The sequence below is a fragment of the Anomalospiza imberbis genome, chromosome 18 (genome assembly GCF_031753505.1).
Source record: "Anomalospiza imberbis isolate Cuckoo-Finch-1a 21T00152 chromosome 18, ASM3175350v1, whole genome shotgun sequence".
NCBI classification, from domain to species: domain Eukaryota; kingdom Metazoa; phylum Chordata; class Aves; order Passeriformes; family Viduidae; genus Anomalospiza; species Anomalospiza imberbis.
Window position 1 is genome coordinate 8,705,538 of NC_089698.1, and position 17,463 is coordinate 8,723,000.

General features: G+C 60.4%; 2 protein-coding genes across 4 annotated transcripts; one reads left to right on the forward strand and one right to left on the reverse strand.

Moving 5' to 3' along the window:
* The first annotated feature begins 88 nt into the window (after window positions 1-88).
* LOC137484766 (somatomedin-B and thrombospondin type-1 domain-containing protein-like) lies at window positions 89-2,438 on the forward strand. Of its 3 annotated transcripts, none has more exons than XM_068208874.1 (4): window positions 89-557; window positions 1,277-1,459; window positions 1,549-1,654; window positions 2,036-2,438. In XM_068208874.1, exons 1-4 carry the CDS (start codon window positions 179-181, stop codon window positions 2,211-2,213), a joined length of 846 nt encoding a protein of 281 aa, XP_068064975.1. In that variant the 5' UTR covers window positions 89-178; the 3' UTR covers window positions 2,214-2,438. The 3 variants fall into 3 exon arrangements, with proteins under 3 accessions (XP_068064975.1, XP_068064976.1, XP_068064977.1); XM_068208875.1 differs by having other exon boundaries at window positions 2,051-2,438; XM_068208876.1 differs by having other exon boundaries at window positions 2,079-2,438.
* Window positions 2,439-3,477: 1,039 nt separating this feature from the next.
* Window positions 3,478-16,666, reverse strand: LOC137484767 (tRNA (32-2'-O)-methyltransferase regulator THADA-like). Its single transcript, XM_068208877.1, is given in 35 exon segments — window positions 3,478-4,110; window positions 4,224-4,429; window positions 4,522-4,788; window positions 5,210-5,392; window positions 5,597-5,835; window positions 6,027-6,233; window positions 6,354-6,579; window positions 6,699-6,938; window positions 7,082-7,316; window positions 7,434-7,584; window positions 7,841-8,041; window positions 8,197-8,301; window positions 8,561-8,704; window positions 9,063-9,214; window positions 9,679-9,864; window positions 10,144-10,310; window positions 10,552-10,712; window positions 10,845-10,954; window positions 11,036-11,188; window positions 11,276-11,972; window positions 12,339-12,536; window positions 12,818-12,954; window positions 13,255-13,339; window positions 13,831-13,982; window positions 14,224-14,275; window positions 14,277-14,345; window positions 14,573-14,622; window positions 14,625-14,681; window positions 14,846-14,963; window positions 14,965-15,014; window positions 15,321-15,348; window positions 15,635-15,721; window positions 15,898-16,017; window positions 16,019-16,076; window positions 16,540-16,666. Coding segments are annotated over 35 exon segments (5,688 nt in total). The 5' UTR covers window positions 16,644-16,666; the 3' UTR covers window positions 3,478-3,817.
* Window positions 16,667-17,463: the final 797 nt, after the last annotated feature.

Here is a 17,463-nt window from a genome sequence, read left to right on the forward strand (position 1 = left end):
GCTCCTGCCCTGTGGGTGGGGGACGGGGCTCCCCATCATGCCAAGATGTGCTCCTGGGGGAGCATCAGCTGCAACCCAGCAGTGCCCAATCACAGATGCTCCCAGGCAGGGTTGTGCTGTCTCATGCACGGTGCTTTATTAATAACCCTGGTTAATTATATGAAGTCCTTGCCCTGCCATGGAGCCGAGGGGCGGTGGAGCAGAAGGGAACGGGCTTTGTCCCCCCGCCCAGCCCGGGGGCGGTGCGGCACGGCCGGAGCTCCCACCCGCACAGCCCTCGCTCCTCATCCAGTGTCCGCTGGAGCGGGGCAGAGCCGTCATCCCGCGGGGCTCGCAGGCTCCCGGTGCCATGCGGGGCCCACTGCTCTGGGCGGGCTGGCTGCTGGCCACCGGCTGCCTGGTAGGAGCCACGGGCAGCTGCCGGCACCGCTGCTGCCCCGGCAGGAACAACGCCTGCTGGGCCCCCGGCGCCCGCCGGGCTCGCTGCTACTGCGACTCGTACTGCCAGAGGACGGGAGACTGCTGCCGGGACTACCGCGCCACGTGCCGCCGTGCCGGTGAGTGGCGGAGGGGATGGCACTGGCCGGACCGTGGCTGGGGACACTAGCCTGTGCTGCTGTGCTCGGTGGCGAGTGTTTGCTGTTACCTGTTAGCCCCGGACTTTGAGTGATAACAGGATGTGTCTGGGGATGCTGGCTGGGCTGGATTTGCAGCAATGTCCCAGCTGTCCCATTTTTTCCATGCTGAATGTCTGGGTGGCCCCAGTGCAATGAGGGAGCTCGAAGGAGTGGCCTCTGGTCTGCAGCTGATGGTAGCGCTGTCACTACAAGCCTGAGTGGTCAGTGTGGGACCCAGCAGGACAAGCCCCGGTGTCACCTCTGCTACTGTCTGGGACTGGGGAACCGGGAGCTGCACTAAGGGTGACAAACAGGGCTCATGGGCCTGGGGAGTGCAGAACCAGCCTGCTCTGGGGACCCAAATCTGGGTAGGCAGGCGCCAGCCCCCTGGACAATTGCAGCAGTCAGCCCTTCCTAATCTCCGGGGAGATTAGCAGGGTCCCAGCTCAGCGCGATGCACACAGGGATAAAGTCCTGCGGAAGCAGCTGACACAGCCCCTGCGCTGGCAGGGGTCAGGGGAGAGGGGCTGCTGGGGTCACTCTGGCCCTTGCCCTTCCTCCCCTCTCCTCGTCCCCTGTGCTGCATCTCCCCTGCTCTACTCTTTCCATTGTTCATGACACTGAAACTCTTTCTTTTCCCTCTCCTCCCTCCCTGGCAGCGGTGGGCTGTGCTGTGGGGCCCTGGGGGCCGTGGAGCGGGTGCAGCTCCCCGTGCGGGGTTGGCAGCAGGGCCCGCAGCCGCCAGGTCACTGTGCCGCCCCGGCACGGGGGGGATCCCTGTCCTGACCTCAAGCAGCGCCGCGGCTGCCTGGGGCAGCACCCGACCTGCGGGACGGCCAAAGGTAACTGGGCTGCCTGCTGCCCTCCTGCGTGCTCGTCCCCGTGTGCTGCCGTCCCGGGGTGTCTTTAATCATCCCCGTGCCCCTCACAGCTGCTCTTCTGCCAGAGGTAGCCAAGATACTCCCCAACTCCTTCAGCCAGGACTTCAGAGATCCCTGGCGAAGAGCTGGGCTGTCACTGCCGGAGGAGCCCTCCGGGTATGTGTGGAGTCGGGGCCCCTCTGTAACCCCCCCTCCCCAAAGCCGGGACCCCCCTGCACCCCCTGCCGTCATGGCCTCTTTGCACCCCCAGACCCAGGGCCTTTTTGCTTCCCCCAGCCATTACTTTTCTCCCTGTCCTAAACCATGGCCCTCTGCATGCCCCACAGAACCACCATCCTTCCCACCCTCCAAACCAGGATCCCTCTGCACCCTCCCAGAGCCATTACCCTTCTCACCTCCCCATCCGAGGCCCCTCTGCCACCCCCCAAACCTACATCCCCTTCATACCCCAATCCATCAACAAACCACCACAACCTCTGCCCTACCTTCCGAACACCATTTTCCCTCTTTTCTTCTCCCATCTTCCCCCCTCCCCAGCTCCCCCCTCCGCAGCTACTGCGGCTATTTCCGCCTGACGCAGGTGGGACCCCCGTGCCGCGGGCGCGCCTGGAGCCGCCGGCTGCAGCGGGACAAGCAGGTGTGTGTGGAATGCTGGGGGAATCTGTCCCACCGCCGTCCCCACTGCACTGGACACGGGCTGCAAGGAGCCAGGTAGGTGCTAATCTGTGGCATCCCCACCATGGCATCTCTCCTAAGGAACATCTCTCCCTGTCTCCAAGGCATTCTCCTTTTATACTGTAATTATAATATTTGTATACAAAGCTGTAATTATGTTAAAATATGCCACAATGTTATAGTATACCATCATATTATTAAATGAATCAATAATATGTCCTATAAACCAATATTATAATATAAAAATAAACATATTAAAATAGAATATCTCTGTTGGAAGGGACAGACAATGATCATCTTGTCCGACTGCCACTATTATATATATAATATAAACCCATATAGAAAACTATATTTGATTTTTTAAAAATGTATTTATTAATGGCACACCCTAGTTTTCACTGATTTTCCCTTCCAGGACATTTTGGGTTGGGTGGCCGCTTCTGTGGTGGGGTGCCAGGGCTCATGGGTGCAGGAGGGCCTGCAGGAGGGCTGTGTCTGCTCCCCACCAGCTCTCATCTTCGTGTAGGATCCCCCTGGGAAGGTGAGCTGAGCCCCCCCATGGCACCACTCCTTGCTGGGGAGGTGGGGAATGAAATAAAAATGTGGTCTCTTTCATAATTTCACCCTCCTGCAGGTTTACTGTTCACCCTTGGTGTCAGCTCCCTCTCTTTTCCATTAAATATTTTGCTGAAGAATGGAAAAACCCTTCTTATAAAGACTAAAAATAAGGGAATTGCTGAAGTGTGGTGATTAATGGTAGAAGAACAGCAAGATGAGGTTAAGTCTGGGTGAGAAGATAATGTGGCGTCAGCCATGACCTCATACTTTCCCCGAGCTGCAACTGGCAAGCAATGTGAGGATGGAGGCAGCATCCCTCCTCTTGTCTGAGCTCACTCACTGCAGTATCAGGTGAGCCATGCAGGGCAGTTCAGCCCTGCTGGGCTTTGCAGAGAGAAATTGAACAGACACCCAAAGTTTGTACATGGGCAATGGCGCCAGTGCCCAGTGCCAGCCATGGGGCTCGGCAGCCCCCCTTGGAAGGAATGAGGCTGGGCTGGTTGCTGCTGCTGCCCTTCCCCACTCCTCGCCCAGCATGACATGACCTTGCTGGTGGGGTCCCTGCTCCAGCTTTGAGTGGTGCTACCACAGCCTGTGGTGGGAGCACGTGCCATGCCAGGGCTGGATCTTGCTCCACTGCAGCCAGTGGCTGTTGTCTGTTTGCTGCCCCAGGACACGTTTGGCTCCTGCAGCCCGCTCTCACACCACCCTCCTGGGCAGGGGAATTAAAAGGCTTCAACACTGGGAATGTTCTTGGCCTCTTTATTTGGGATAAAAGCCCACATCAGCCAAGGACCAAAGTGCTGGTTAAAAAAACAGGTGGTGGGAGTTGAGCATGAGGGGGTGTGAGAGTTCTGGAGCACAGGTCCCCTCCTGCCAGCCAGAGTTGAAGGCAAGGAAGCCATGGACATAGGCCAAGGCAATGCTGCACTGGAGTCCTCAGCTGCAGTTAGAAACTGGGAACAAAAGTGAGTGTCCCACATTGTGGGTGGAGGTCCCCTGAGTTACACCACCAAACCTGCAGGCCTGGCTGCTGGTCAGAGAGCGCATCCAGGAAATGGAGGGAGATGGCTGCAGGATTTAGTGTCACACTGCTGCATGCCTGGAGCTGTCAGTCCCCAAGAGCGGTCCCAGCTCTCCTGGTGCATTGTCCTGATTTGGCACAGGGGCCAGCCCGTGCTGCACCAGCAGCCCCTGTACCAGCTCCAGCTCCCGCTCCAGCTCCTGGGAGCCGTAGCCCAGGCCTGGCATGGCGGTGGCACTTTCCCCCAGCACCCGCAGCACCTGTGCCACCAGGCGGGCCCTCACCAGCAGCACGGCCAGGGCTGTGTGGAGTTTGGCACAGCCCAGCGCCTTCATCCCCCAGCGGACAGCAGTCCCTGCGGAGAGAGCGGGGAAGGAGCCGTGAGTGTGGCGGGGTCCCCCTGGGCAGAGCTGGCCCGGGGAACAAGGACACTGTTTGCTTGTCCCAGGCACTCCACACTCGCCATACCTTGGCTCCAGCAGTGTTTGCAGTACTGCAGGTCCCTCAGCACACCGGGGCCTGTGGCTTCCAGCCACTGCAGAGCCAAGGCATGGAGTGGGCTGCCAGTGGGAGCCTTCTCCAGGAGCTGCACCAGGACAGGGAGCAGCTGCTGTGCCAGGACAGGTGGCTCCGCAAAAACGTTGGGTTCATCCTCCTTGTACAGGCTGGCAGCTCTGGGGGGAAAGCAGAGGTGTAAGTGAAGCCAAGGGCTGGCCCTGTGCTACCCCACGCTCCCTCATGCCAGTCCACAGGTCCAGCAACTCACTTGTTGGCCTCCAGCTCCTCCACAACACTCCTGAGATTTAAGATGGGGATATGTTGAAGTAGTGAGTTGAAGGTCTCAGGGTGCTCCCCGAACTCTCCCAGAAGGAGCTCTAGGAGGCTCTGGAGCCCCACATTGTCCTGCACAAAGATGCAGCCATCTTGGAGCAGCTCCCCTGGGCTCTGCCGCAGGAGGCTGGCGAAACCTGAGGCCTCATGCCGGACCTCCCGCTCCTCATCTTGCAGAAGGTGAATGGCCATGTTTATCAGCCTGAGGAAAGGGAAGAGAAGGGAAGCATACGGCATGCCCTAAAGCATCCTAGCTTGCTTGGAGGGGAGGATGAGACCTCAAAAGAACGCTTCTCTGAAAGATTTTTTTCCTGGACTGTGAAAGACACAGCCACCACCCAAGAGCTTGGGAGGGTAGGGGTTGTGCTGGGGATTGAGGGACTCAGCAATGCCATCTGCTGCTCATAATGAACTGGCTGCTTGCATTAAAATGCCACCCACACATTTTTTTGTAGACTGTGAGCTCTTGACTGCCACTGATTTTTGAATGAGTGGGGCTTTCTTCCATACTCTTGAGTTTTTGCAGGGGACACCTTTTGCAGAGTGACACCTGCAGCAGGCTGGGGCTGCAGGGAGCAGTGCTGCAAGCACAGCCAGCCCCAGAAATGGGCTCAGTGACCTACCGCAGAGCCACGGGGCCGAGCGAAGGACAGGCAGCACGCAGGGATCGCCGCACCACGTCGGCCCCCGCCAGCTGCAGGGAGCGGGCAGCCGCCAGCCGCAGCAGCTCGGACCAAGCGGACTGGCCGCACTCCTCCAGCGCCGCGCACCAGCGCTCCACCAGCGCGACGTCCTTGTCCCCACACCTGCCAAGGCCAGGGAAGGAGAGCGAATTCAAGCACGCCCTGCTGCTCCATTAGGGGACCAAAGGCCACTGGCTAGCCTGAGATTGCAGGAGCCGGGTGCAATGCTGTGATTTATGGGAGACAGGTCATGGCTGCTTCTAGTAAGGACTAAGGAAGAATCAGCTGGAAGAGTTGGGCAGATCCCCAGCAGCAGCAAGGACCTACTGGTGGGCAAGCAGCAGGCTGGCAGCACACAGTGCCTGGAAGAGGAGATCAGGCCCAGGACACTCAGCCTCCACCATGTGCAGCAGCATCTCCAAGCATGATCTTGAGGAGCCCTGGAGCTTACTGGAAGCTTCCTGGGACCATGATGAGGGATCTCTGTAAAGATGCAGCAAAGCCTCAAGGTACAATCTCAGGAACTCTTTGTCCCTTCTCTCTTGCAGCACCGACTGCAAGCTCTCCTAGTTGACAACAGGAAAGAAGGTACATGGTTAGTGGTCCTAGCACTGCAGGACCAGGCAAGTGCCCTGCACCCATGCACCCTCAGCCTGGGGGGCACCAAGCTTCTCAGCAGTGGGATCTCAGGGGTCTCATCTGTGTGGTGCACTGGGCCCCCCCTACTTTACTTGGTGACTTTTGAGCCCCATCATACCAGCAATGTCAGCCCAAGAGCGTCCTCCACCTCCTTGCATGTTCCTCCCTCCCCAGCAATCACCCAGCTCAGGATGGCAAGCTGGATGTCGGGGTTGGGCTGCTGGAGAAGTGAGCAGACAGCAGCAATTCGCTCGCTGTCCGCCAGCCGGGCTGCCTCGCTGCACATGAAGTGGGCCATGGTTTGGTGGAGGATGGCTGAGCCCACCTGCAGGAAAAAGCAGGATTCCCCTTCCAGTGCTCAGCCTGGAGCGATAGTTCCCCCTGTCCCTGCCCAGGCTCACTGGCAGTCAGGCGTGGCCATGATTTTCCTGGCAGGAAGCAGTACCTGTGGCTCGGCACAGCCCGACTTTCCCCCCTGCAGGAGGCTGCCCAGCTCGGTGCTGATGGTGTCATGGATGTACTGGGCGAAGCCAGGGCTGAAGGATGTGGGCAGGAGGGCGAGGACCTGGAGGAAGGCGGCGCGGACGAGGGGGCAGTGCTGGGCCGGGGTGAGCAGCCAGCCCCGCGCCTCCAGCTGCAGAGCCACCGGGTGCGGCGCCTCGGCCGACAGCCTGCAGGGAGACACAGCCTTACCACAGGGCAAGCACCGAGACAGGTGCCCTTCTGTGGCCAAAAGGCTGCATTTGGCACAGAGTGACCCCAGCTGGGGAGACAGCGTGGCAACACTCACCCCCCGGCGCCCGTGGAGGAGCCCAGCAGTGCCCGCATCTGCAGCAGGCGCCCGTGGACAGCGTTGTGCGAGCGGATCTGGCCGGGTGCTGCAGGGAGCTGCCGGGCCAGCTGCAGGAGGAGCCTGCAGCGCTGGGGAGGGGGAACAACGGGCACCAGAGCCTTGGCAGCCATCGCTCGTATGGCGTAGATGGGGCTCTCTGCCAGCCCCAGCAGTGGCCCCAGGAAGGGAGCAGAGGGACTGTGGAGCAAAAAGGGCAGCATGTGGTGATGCTCTGGCTGGAGTAAAATCTCACAAGAGCCAGGGCCAGCCTCAGCACCATGGGAGCCCTTCCCACTGCAGGAGCCCTTGGCTAAGGCACAGCATCCCCACTGCCCCCATACCTGCCGGGACTGTCAGCGCCAGGCTGCAGCTGGGCCAAGAGGGTGAGGATGGCGTGAAGTGCAGGGTGCAGGCGGGGCCCCCCTGATGTGGGTGCTGTGGCCACCTTGAGCTCTCCGAGCAGCACAGCACCCAGCTTTGGGTGCTGCCCAAGGAAGGCGTGCAGGCTCAGCCCCTCTGATGGGCAGCCATCCCTGTGGCTCCACGGCTGTCCCAGCAGCCGGGATGTGAGGGCACCTGCAGGGACAGAGCAGGCAGTGTCAGGTCCTGTCCAACCCTGCCAACCCCCTGCACTTCAGCCCACACAGGCTCCGAGCCCTGGGGGCTGTGGGATCTCTCTCTGCCAGTACTCACTGAAGAGCTGGATGGCCGCGTTCCTCATGGCCCAGCACGGCGAGCCCAGGCCCCGCAGTGCCAGGGCCATCATGGGTGTGGTGTGGCACAGCACTGCCCCGCCCAGCCCTGCCCCACGGACCAGCGTCTGCAGCACGTGGAGGGCACACACCTGGGGAGAGCACAGGGGGCTCAGTGGCACCATGTCGGGAGGGGGCTCATGCTACCATGTCAGGGGAAGAGGGTGGGAAAAGACAGGGGAGCCAAAAGGCCCTCAGCTCCCAGGCTGGACAGCATGACCAGAGCTGTGGGGTTTTGCTCACTGAGTTCTCACGGTCTCACACTGGGAACCTGGCACAGCTCAGGGGACCCAGCATAGATCACCCTGTCCCCAAAGGGGCTGCAGCAGCCAGGAATGCCACACTCACCTGCGGGAGGTCAAGGGTCTGGTCCCAGTCCTGTGGCAGTGCCATGGCAGCCAAGGTCAGCAGCGTCTGGATGCAGCGGGTCAGGAGCGGCCGTGCCTGCGCCGGGGCCTCGCTGCTGACGATGCAGAGGAAGAGCATGGGGAAGCCGGCAGCACGGCGCGTGATCGAGCTGCTCCGGGGCCCACTCAGTGCTTCCAAGCCCTGACAGAGAAACAAAATCCTGAGATGTGGCTGGAAACCTGTCACCTGGAACCTGCAGCTGCCCTGCCAGGAGGGTACTTGCCCCAGGGAGTGCAGAAATGCCTCTGGTGCTCCCTGGGGTGCACAGGAAACAAGAGGCACAACGAGTACTGTACCTGCTCCAGCACAGCCCGTGGGATGGCCTGCAGCTCCGGATCCGGGTGGTTCAGCAGTGCAGCGCAGAATTTGGTGAAACCCATGCTGCAGCCCTCCACTGCTCCCTGGGGCAGAGCAGTGTCAGGATGAGCACCCCAAAGGCTGCACCCACCAACCCCAATGGCCCCAGAAAACTCTTTGCAAAGGGGAAGAGCAAGTGAGAAGACATGACGTGATAGGGTCTGGCACTGGGATCCCAGCTAGGGGACTTCCAGCCTTCCCCACTGCAGACCCTGCCCCACTGCACTTGCCTTCCTTCCACCCCAGCATGCCAGGGCAGGGACAGGGCTGGAGGGATGGCCAAGGGCCCAGAAATGCTCTTACCCAGTGCCGGCACCGCAGCAGGATTTCCTGGAACACCCTGGTGGCCATCTGCAGGGTGGGGAGCGGCAGGAGGGGCCCCAATTCAGCAGGCAGTGCTGGGGATAGCAGCAGCTCGGCCAGGCCCCCCAGGAGCAGCCCAATCTCCTGGGAAGAAGAGGAAGGTCAGCAAGACTGGCCAAGAGGAGGAGAAGCTGGGATGGGTGGCAGCAGGGCTGCAAGCCAGGTAGCCTGGCTCTGCCACAGCAGGGGACTATCAGTGTCTGGGAAGAAGCTGGGCTCCGTAAGGGCAGGGAGGGGGCTGCTTTTGCGGAGCCTGCTAGTTGCATCCTTCCTGGAAGGGGGTGAGGACATCTGTGAAAGCACTGAAGTAAGGACAGAAATTCTCCCATGTTCACCCCCAGCGAATGCCCCAGGGGAAGGTGAAGCAGCCTCTGGGGTAGGCTGGATGCTGGGTGCCATGCTGGGCTGCCCCTCTCCCAGTGCCATGAAGAGGAGTCCCCACCTTCACTGACACCCAGCAGCACGTCAGGATCAGGTTGTGCTCCTCTGACAGCAGGACTGAGTCACCCTCCTCTTCCTCTTGCCCCTGGGCCTTCCCCAGCATGATGAGGGAGCCAATGGCATTCCCCATCTCTGCAAATGATGGGGCAGCAGCTGCAAAAGGAAAAGCCAGGTCTGAGCAGGGGGGTGTAGGGCAGTGGGAGGGGGATGCTGCAGGGGTTTGGGAGGACCTGCTGTCCCCTGTCAGAATGCACACAAATGGCAATGGCTCCTGCCCTGCCACGTGCCCCACTCAGGAATGCAGGTGCATTTTTCCCACTGCTCTTTCCAAGGCTTGAAAGGGCTCTGCCAGCCCCTCCTTTCCCAGATGTTTTCATCTGGCAGGTGCCTCACTGCTTCTGGAAGGCTTTTGCCTCTAGTGCTCCTGTTCTCCCATGGAGTTGAGAAAGGCACCCAAAGCCAGGCCCAGCCCCACCATGGTCCCCTGCTAGAGGAACTGAGCCCAAAGCAAGTGCATTCCCCTGGGGCTGGAGAGCTGCTGGGCCAGGAATGACTGTGATGGAGTTGTCAATGGTTCCCAGGGTTCCCAGGTTCTGTCCCCATGGGGACACGCTCACCTTGCTCATCAGCACCAGGGCCTTGCTGGCTCTGCAGAGCCCCCAGGAGGAGGGAGGTGATGTCTCTCACTGTGGTCACGAGGCAGGTGAGGAGCTCCTGCCAGCTCTGCACCAACTCTGCTGCCTGCATGGAGACGGCCACCTCTGGCACCTGGAGCAGGCACCTGCGCAGGGCTGCGATGGCTCCTGCAGAACACCCACCTCTGCTCACTGTGGTGTCAGCACAGCCCTGGCTCTCCTGCCTGAGCCCGTGGCTGACGTGGCTCGGGGACAGGGGAGTGAACAGGCCCCTGGGTGAGAGGTGTGCAAGGCAGGGGCAGTGCCAAAACAGGGAAACCAAGGCAAGGATGTGGCACCAGCAATGAGCTGTGGTCTGAGTCCTGCCGTGGTTCTGGGCTGCTCCAGCTCCCAGGCAGCTGCTGCAGGAGCTGCTCCCTGCCCTGCCCTGCCCAGCTGGGGCCATACCGTGCATCGGTGCGGTGGCTGCTGCCCGCAGCAGGTCCTGGCATGCCACCTTGTACTGGGCTTGCAGCATATGGAGAAGGTGCTGGACGAAGCACAGCCCTCGGCTAGACAGTGTCAGGGCTGCCTCAGCCTCCAGGGACAGGCTCTTCATGATGCCACTGTCTGACCTGGGGCAACAGGCAGATCCTGCTGTGAGTACCAGGGAATTTCCTGCCCATCTTGTACTATGCAGCTCCTTCCTCCCCCGGTGCAGACTCCTGCACCTCACCCCTCCCCAGCTTCCCACTGCGAGGTTACTGCAAACCCCATCCATGACCACAGACTGGTGAAGCACCAGTGCTGCCAACACACTCTTGAAGAGTCCTGTGCCACCACAGGGAGAGAGAGGGGCATGCCAGAAGCTCATACTTCTGCAGGATGGTCTTCATCAGCACAGCTCCAGCTTCAGCCTCCTGCACTCGGGGGCTACCCAGAGTGTCCTGGGCCAGCTGGAAGAGAGCCAGGGCAGTGGGCTCAGGGAATGTGGCAGGGAAGTAGCGGACAAGCAGCTCCGAGGCCAAGTCTCTGATCTGCCAGGACAGAGAAGACATGGGGAAAAGTGGGGCATGGGAGAATGGGAATCATGGTGGGCTTCTCCTCTGAGCCTGCTTGAGGCCAAGGCAGGCATCTTTATCACCTCCCCTTGGCTTTACAAGGCTCACCTCGTTAGTGCTGTCCTGCAGGCAGCTCAGCAGTGCCAACAAATTGGGCTGGGAGAAGAAGTCCCAGCAGCCGCTCTGCCTGGCATAGCTCAGCAGTGTGGCCATGGTCCCTGTGATGGGGACACGGGGCAGTGGGATGGGAGTATCCCCACAGCTGCAGGTGATACTCCAGGTAGCTTGCCTGTACTCACGTGGGGGCTGGCCTTTCTTCCTGCTGGGGCTCCAGGTGTCTGTGCAGGTCTCCAAAACTGCAGCCAGGAGGAGCAGAGCCGTCTTCTTCCTCTGGTAGTTGGAGCCTGGGCTGAGTGAGGCGATGCTGAGCTGCAGCAGCCATTCCACAAAGCCTGTGGGCAGAGAGCACGGCAGCAAGGGATGCCGAGAACATGTGAGTCTCCCGGGGCTGCGGTGCAGCTGCTCAGTGTCCTCCTCACCTACTGCCTGGGCGAGCTGCTCAGCTCCCTCGCCCGGCCCGGAGCGTCGCGGCGCCTTCCCCCGCAGCTGGGCCAGCGAGCTGTCCCGCAGCCGGACCAGCGCCTTCCTCACCGCTGCCTGCAGCAGCTGCCGGAACGAGGAGGAGTCGCAGTTGAGGTTGAGGGGCAGGAACTCCCGCAGCAGCTGCAGCTCGGTGCCTGAGAGGGGCTGGTTGGTGTTGGGGCTGCAGCAGAGCAGACTCAGCGCTGCCAGCCGAACGCCCTCCTCACGGGTGCCCAGGCAGCGGGAGAGCCGCTCCAGCGCCTCATCCCCCAGCGGCAGGGCCCCTGCCACACTCTTCTGTGCCTTCAGCACTGACACCCAAGCCCGGAGTGACATCGTGTCCTGGCCACCAAACTGGGCGGCCAGCAGTGCCTGGGTGGCTGGGAGCTGCCGCAGGGTCCAGGTGAGGAGGTGGTTGGCAGTGTTGCTCTGCAGAATGGGCAAGGGAGAGCAGAGGGCCTGGGAGAGCAGGGGGAGCCAGCACAGTGCCCACTGCTCTGCCAGGGCCACCTCTGTGCCCCGCTGCCCATCCCGCCACTCGCTGCACTGCCGCCGCACCAGGACCTTGTAGACCTCGGCAGCGGCGGGACACAGGTGGTTGGTGGAGAGGCAGCTCAGGAGATGCTGTGGCAGGTCTGGGTAGGCATTCAGCACCTGGGAGAAAGGCAGGTGACCCTCATCTCCCTGTCGGGCTGAAAGCTACACTTGGGGGAAAGACAGATGGGTACAGGCCACGCTGCAGTCACCCCAGCACTGAGCATCTCTGGTACCTCAAAGCTGCATTTGGCGAACTTTTGGTGGGCACTGACAGGCAAAGCTTCCCTTCCCACTGGCACTCCCCAGGGATGCACTGCTGTAGCTCACTACCCCAGGGATGCTAAAATAGCCTCTCTGGGTGGGAAGGCTCCCTGCCCACACAGCTGAGCTTGGTAGAAGGTGACAGGCAGTGGAAAGAGGCTGTGCCCCCTCAGCAGCAGAGCCAACTGACACCAGGACTGCCCATACCCCTGCCTTCCCTACCTGCTGGCTGCCCATGTAGGGGACGATGGCACACAGGGGCACGTATCTTGCTTTGATCTGCCATGGCATTGAGACCACTCTCTGCAGCATCTGTTGGTAGAGGGATCTCTCCTGGTCCTGGAAGTGCTGGCATTCCAGGTGGTAGATCTCCAGGAGCAATCGGAAGGAGCTGTGGATGAACTCAGACACACCCTCCACCTGTGGGAGAAGGACAACAAATAGGGGGTTAGGGTGGGCTCCCTCTCATGTCTTGCTGTCCTGTGGCAGGTGAAGCACCGGGACATGGCCCTTTAGAGTCTGTGTGTGACAAATGCTATGACCTCAGCAGTGTGACACAGCTGCAAGCAAGGGAGTCTATTTGGCTGATGGAGCTGAAGCAGGCAGGGATGTGTTATGGGCTGGGAACAGCAGCTGAGCCAGGTGAAGGAGGAGCTGTTCCTGGCTGCCACATTTGGTGCCATTTGGCACTGTGTCCTTACCGGGGTCTCTGCGTTGTTCCACAGCAGCTGGGTGACCTCCTGGAGGAGCTCAGTGTCCTGGGCCAGGATACGGGTCCCCATCAGGTGCCAGAGAGCAGCCAGGCCCTCCCGCAGGCGCTGCAGCCACAGTGCACAGGCTGCCAAAACAGAGCTCTGCTGCAGTCTCACCCCAGACCCACCTGCACCAGAGCCAGCACAGGTTGTGGCCTTACGGACCCTGTGTGCAGGGGCAGCAGCTCCCCCATTAGGCACACAAGACCCCAAGAGGGTAAGCGTCCATTGGGCTGGAATATAATTAATAGCAGTTTCCAAACCAGCTACCAGGACCCAGAAAAGCATCTTCCCTGGGAGAAGATGAAGCACACAGGGACACCATGCATCACGAGCACAGTGAACCTTTCAAACCTCCCTGCCATGGCGGGGTCACTGTCTCCTACCTTGGAAGCAGTAGTAGTGGCAGTCCTTCTGCTCCCTGGTCAGGGCACACACAGCAGGAAAGATCATGTCCAGCAGCAGGCAGGCCTGCAGGGGCACAGCGGCTCAGGAAGAGGGCAGGCACAGAATTTCCAGGGAGAAAACCCTGCCGTGAGACAGGCAAGGAGAGTGCTGCCTGGTTCTCCTGCTCTTGCAGAGTGCACCTCTGCTCCCTGCCAGAAGTCCTCAGCTCATGAGGACTTGGGAGAGACTAGAGCTGGGCAGAGATGAGGCTGTGCTCTGCAGGGACAGCCCCAAGTTCATGCCATGGGAACACAGGGTGAACACTGCTTTGCTTGTGTAGGGGCTTTTGGCAGCACTTTGTTTCCCAGGCCCCCAGGAAAGAGAAATCCCTGCTGGGATGTCTTTGGAAAAAGCTCTTTGGCTAACCGGCTGTGCTCAGCAGGATGCATGGAGCTGCTGGTGTGGAGGGGTGCAGCCTGGCTTCATCCCCCAAGGACCAGCAGGCACCACAGGCATCTGCCAGCCCTCTCCAAGGGCTCCCTCAAGCCCTGTATACCAGGTTTGAGCTCTCCTACCTTGTGAGGGAGGCCCTCCAGCTGGCAGCTGAGGATGTCCATCTTGCAGCACGTCAGCAAACCTCTGGTAAGCACCAGCTTCTCCAGCCCGTCTGGTTCCAGGACAGGGGGCACTTCCACCACCAGCTCCCCAAACTTCAGCTCCCCAGTGCCTGCTGGAAAATGGCTGCACTGGATGGAAGGAAGGTGGCAAACCCAAGTGCTGCTCTGAGACCAACTGCCGTGGCTCATTCCAGAACATCCATGGGAGGTGGCCGGAGACAGCTGGAGCTCCCAGACCCCAAGAGACAGGCACAGCAGCAGAGTCCAGCTTGGTACCAGCCTCTGTCCCCTCACACCCAAACACGTCATCCTTTGCCAGAGGCCTTCCTCAGCTCAGGATGGAGCACGCACCTCGGCTGGGGAGCTGGAACAGGGTCAGCACAGCACTGGCTCCGTACTGGGGGCTCGGGGGCCGTGTTCACCAGCATGCTCAGGGCTGTGCCTGCCAGCAGCCTCGTGTCCTTATTCAGGGCCTGGACTCGCAGGGAGGCAAAGGCACAACTCAAGACATCATTTAAACCCCAACCACATTTAACTGCCCTGCAAACTGCTACATGGAGTCTCTCAGAAGACATGCCAGACACTGGGCTGTCTCTGCAGGCTTCCTTGGGGAGGGGAATGGGGAAAGCACACCTGGGAAGGACAGCACTGCTCTGCTCCTTGGGACAGGCAGCTCCATCCCTCCCAGGGCTGTACGCACCTTCCCCCACACCACCTCCAGCAGCAGTCCCAAGAGGCTCTGCAGGGTCCACTCGTTCCCGATGTGCTCCACACCAGGGGGGCCACGTCCTTTGGCAACACCTGGAAGACTGTAGGCAGGCCTGGAGGAGCAGGAGGTGCCACAGGGATGATCAGTATTCCTTACCTCTGAAAAAAGCAGCAATGCCCAGGAATAGCCATTCAAAGCAGTTACATCTCTCTGGACATTGCTGCCGATGCCCAGCCCGTCCTTGCAGGTACCGATCTCCCCCGCTGCCCAGTCTGGCTCTTACCTTGATGACAAGGTAGCCCCACGTGCTGCCAGGTGTGGGCTGGCCCTGCAGCACCCAGTGCAGGGTGCTGGCCAGGCGCTGCAGCAGCGGGGCCAGGTTTCTGCCGCCAGTGCTGCCGGCCTAGGCTGCTCTCCTCCAGGAACATGGACAACTGCGGGCAAGGGGACAGCATCAGCCCCCAGCCCTCCTGCTCCCAGTTCAGCCGAGGGCGTTGGGAAGTGAGGTAAGAACGGGGCTTGCAGGGATGCAGGGGATGCTTTGGCTTGTCTGGTTTCCAGCTGTGGGTGGGCAGAGCTGGATGCTGCTGGGGCCTCTGCAGAGATCACATGGATCTGGCTGATCCCTGCTCCCCTCTCATGAGCACAGAGGACCCAGTCTGGGTTGGCAGGAAATGTTCTGTGCACTGGTGGTTGTGAGCTCGGAGAAAACCACAGAAGGTAAAGAACAGAGGCTGACCTGACTGAAGGTCCTCAGGAGACAGCACCTGCAGGGACAGAAGGATAGTTTGTCCTGTGTGACAACATGCTGGGGCTCCGTACCTTGGGCAGGAGGGTTCTGCCAGTGCTAGAAGCTGCCTCAGGGTTGAGCAAAGGGCTGGTGTGAAAGGGCAGCCACATGTTGCCAGCTGCAAGCAAGGGCAAATCCCCAGAATCATGGGAAGTGAAGTGAAGGACTGGAGGCAAGCCCAAACCAGGAGGTCCCCGTGACACATGGTCTCCAGACAAGTCCCCATGAAAGGCAGTGACACTGCATAGCCGGGGTACTCTCACCTCTCCCTGCAGTGCCAAGCCAGCCAGCAGCGTGTCCACCTCCTGGGCCAACAGGGCTTCCTTCCCCACTGCCAGCTGGGTCACCATCTGCCAAGAGACACCCCAAGTCATCTACACTGCCCAGACCCCTGGGAGACACCAGCTGCCAAGTGCTGCTGGGGGAGCCTGCACCACCTCTGAGCCCCTTTGCTGATAAGGATGCCAGAAAGCTCCAGAGCTGTGCCATGAGTGGGCAAAGCCAGCCCAGCACCTGCCTTACAGACCTGTTCCAGCTTCTGGAAGGAGCTGCAGCTGCTGGTTGCCTCCATCTGGAAAGCCAGGACACAGCGGAGCAGGGGTCGTGCCTCTGCCTCACCCAGCGCCTGCAGACCCTCGCTCAGCACCCCGTGTCAGCTGGAGAGCCTCCTCCAGGTGCTTCTCTTTGCATCTCTTGGCAGTACTCCTGGAGCAGGACAAGGACAGGGGTGAGGATAGCCTGGCTCGGTGAAGTTTGTAGTGGGGGAACACCCCGACTCATGTGGGACGTGGGATTGGGGTGCCCCGGCCTGCGGTGCTCCCCTCTCCCAGCTGCACTCAGCACTGCACTGGAGCGAATGGACGAGTGGACGGCGGCTGGGGGGAGGGGGGGAGAGCTACACGGAATCCTCACAGACTCAGCGCATTGCAAACCCCTGGTGGGCAGAAGGGCACGCAAATCCTCAGCACTGCAGCCCTGCTGCTGCTGAGCAGCTGGAAGGGAATGGGGGGCACGCGAGCGTGGCTCGAGCCCCTCGCTGGGTATCGATCTTCCGCGCTCGCTCCCTTCTGCCCGCCCGGCCCGCGCCCGCGGCACGCACGGCCGCTTACACTCCGGGGGCTCGCCACCGGGGGATACCGGAGCTCCCTCCCCGGGCCCGCTCTCTTACCCCGCGAAGTGCCGCAGGCAGCGCAGGCAGGAGAGCACTGTGGGGGCGAGGCCCCGTGTGCCGTAGAAGGCGGCGCAGGCCCGCGCCTCCCGCTCGGCGCCCATGGCGGCAGCGCCACGGAGCCGGCCCCGCGCGGCGCTCGGCGGCGCCCCCTGGCGATGGCCTGGAGCTGCAGCGCCCGCGGCGGCGCCGGCGGGGCCCGCGCTCGATCCTTCCTTTCCTTTCCTTTCCCTTTCCTTTCCTTTCCTTTCCTTTACTCCTTTCCTTTCCTTTCCTTTCCTCTTTCCTTTCCTTTCCTTTCCTTTCCTTTCCTTTCCTTTCCTTTCCTTTCCTTTCCTTTCCTTTCCTTTCCTTTCCTTTCCTTTCCTTTCCTTTCCTTTCCTTTCCTTTCCTTTCCTTTCCTTCCCTTTAACTTTTCCAACTTTTCCTTTTCCAACTTTTCCTTTAACTTTTCCTTTCCCTTCCTTTTCTCTTTTCCTTTTCCTTTTCCTTTTCCTTTTCCTTTTCCTTTTCCTTTCTTCCCTTCACCCTTCCCCTTCCCCTTCCCCTTTCCTCCCCTTCCCTCCCCTTCCCTCCCCTCTCCCTTCCCTTCCCTTCCTCCCTTCCCTTCCCTTCCTTCCCTTCCCTTCCCTTCCTCTTCCCCTTCCCTTCCCTTCCCTTCCCTTCCCTTCCCTTTCCCTTCCCTTCCCTTCCCTCCTTCCCTTCCCTTCCTTCCCTTCCATTCCCTTCCCTTCCCTTCCCTTCCCTTCCCTTCCTTCCCATCCCTTTCCCTTTCCTGCCTTTTCCTTTTCCTTTTCAACTGTTCCCTTTCCTTTTCCTTTTCCTTTTTTTCCCTTCCCCCTTCCCTTCCTTTTCCTTTTCCTTTTCCTTCTTTTCCTGTTTCCTTTTCCTTTTCCTTTTCCTTTTCCTTTTCCTTTTCCTTTT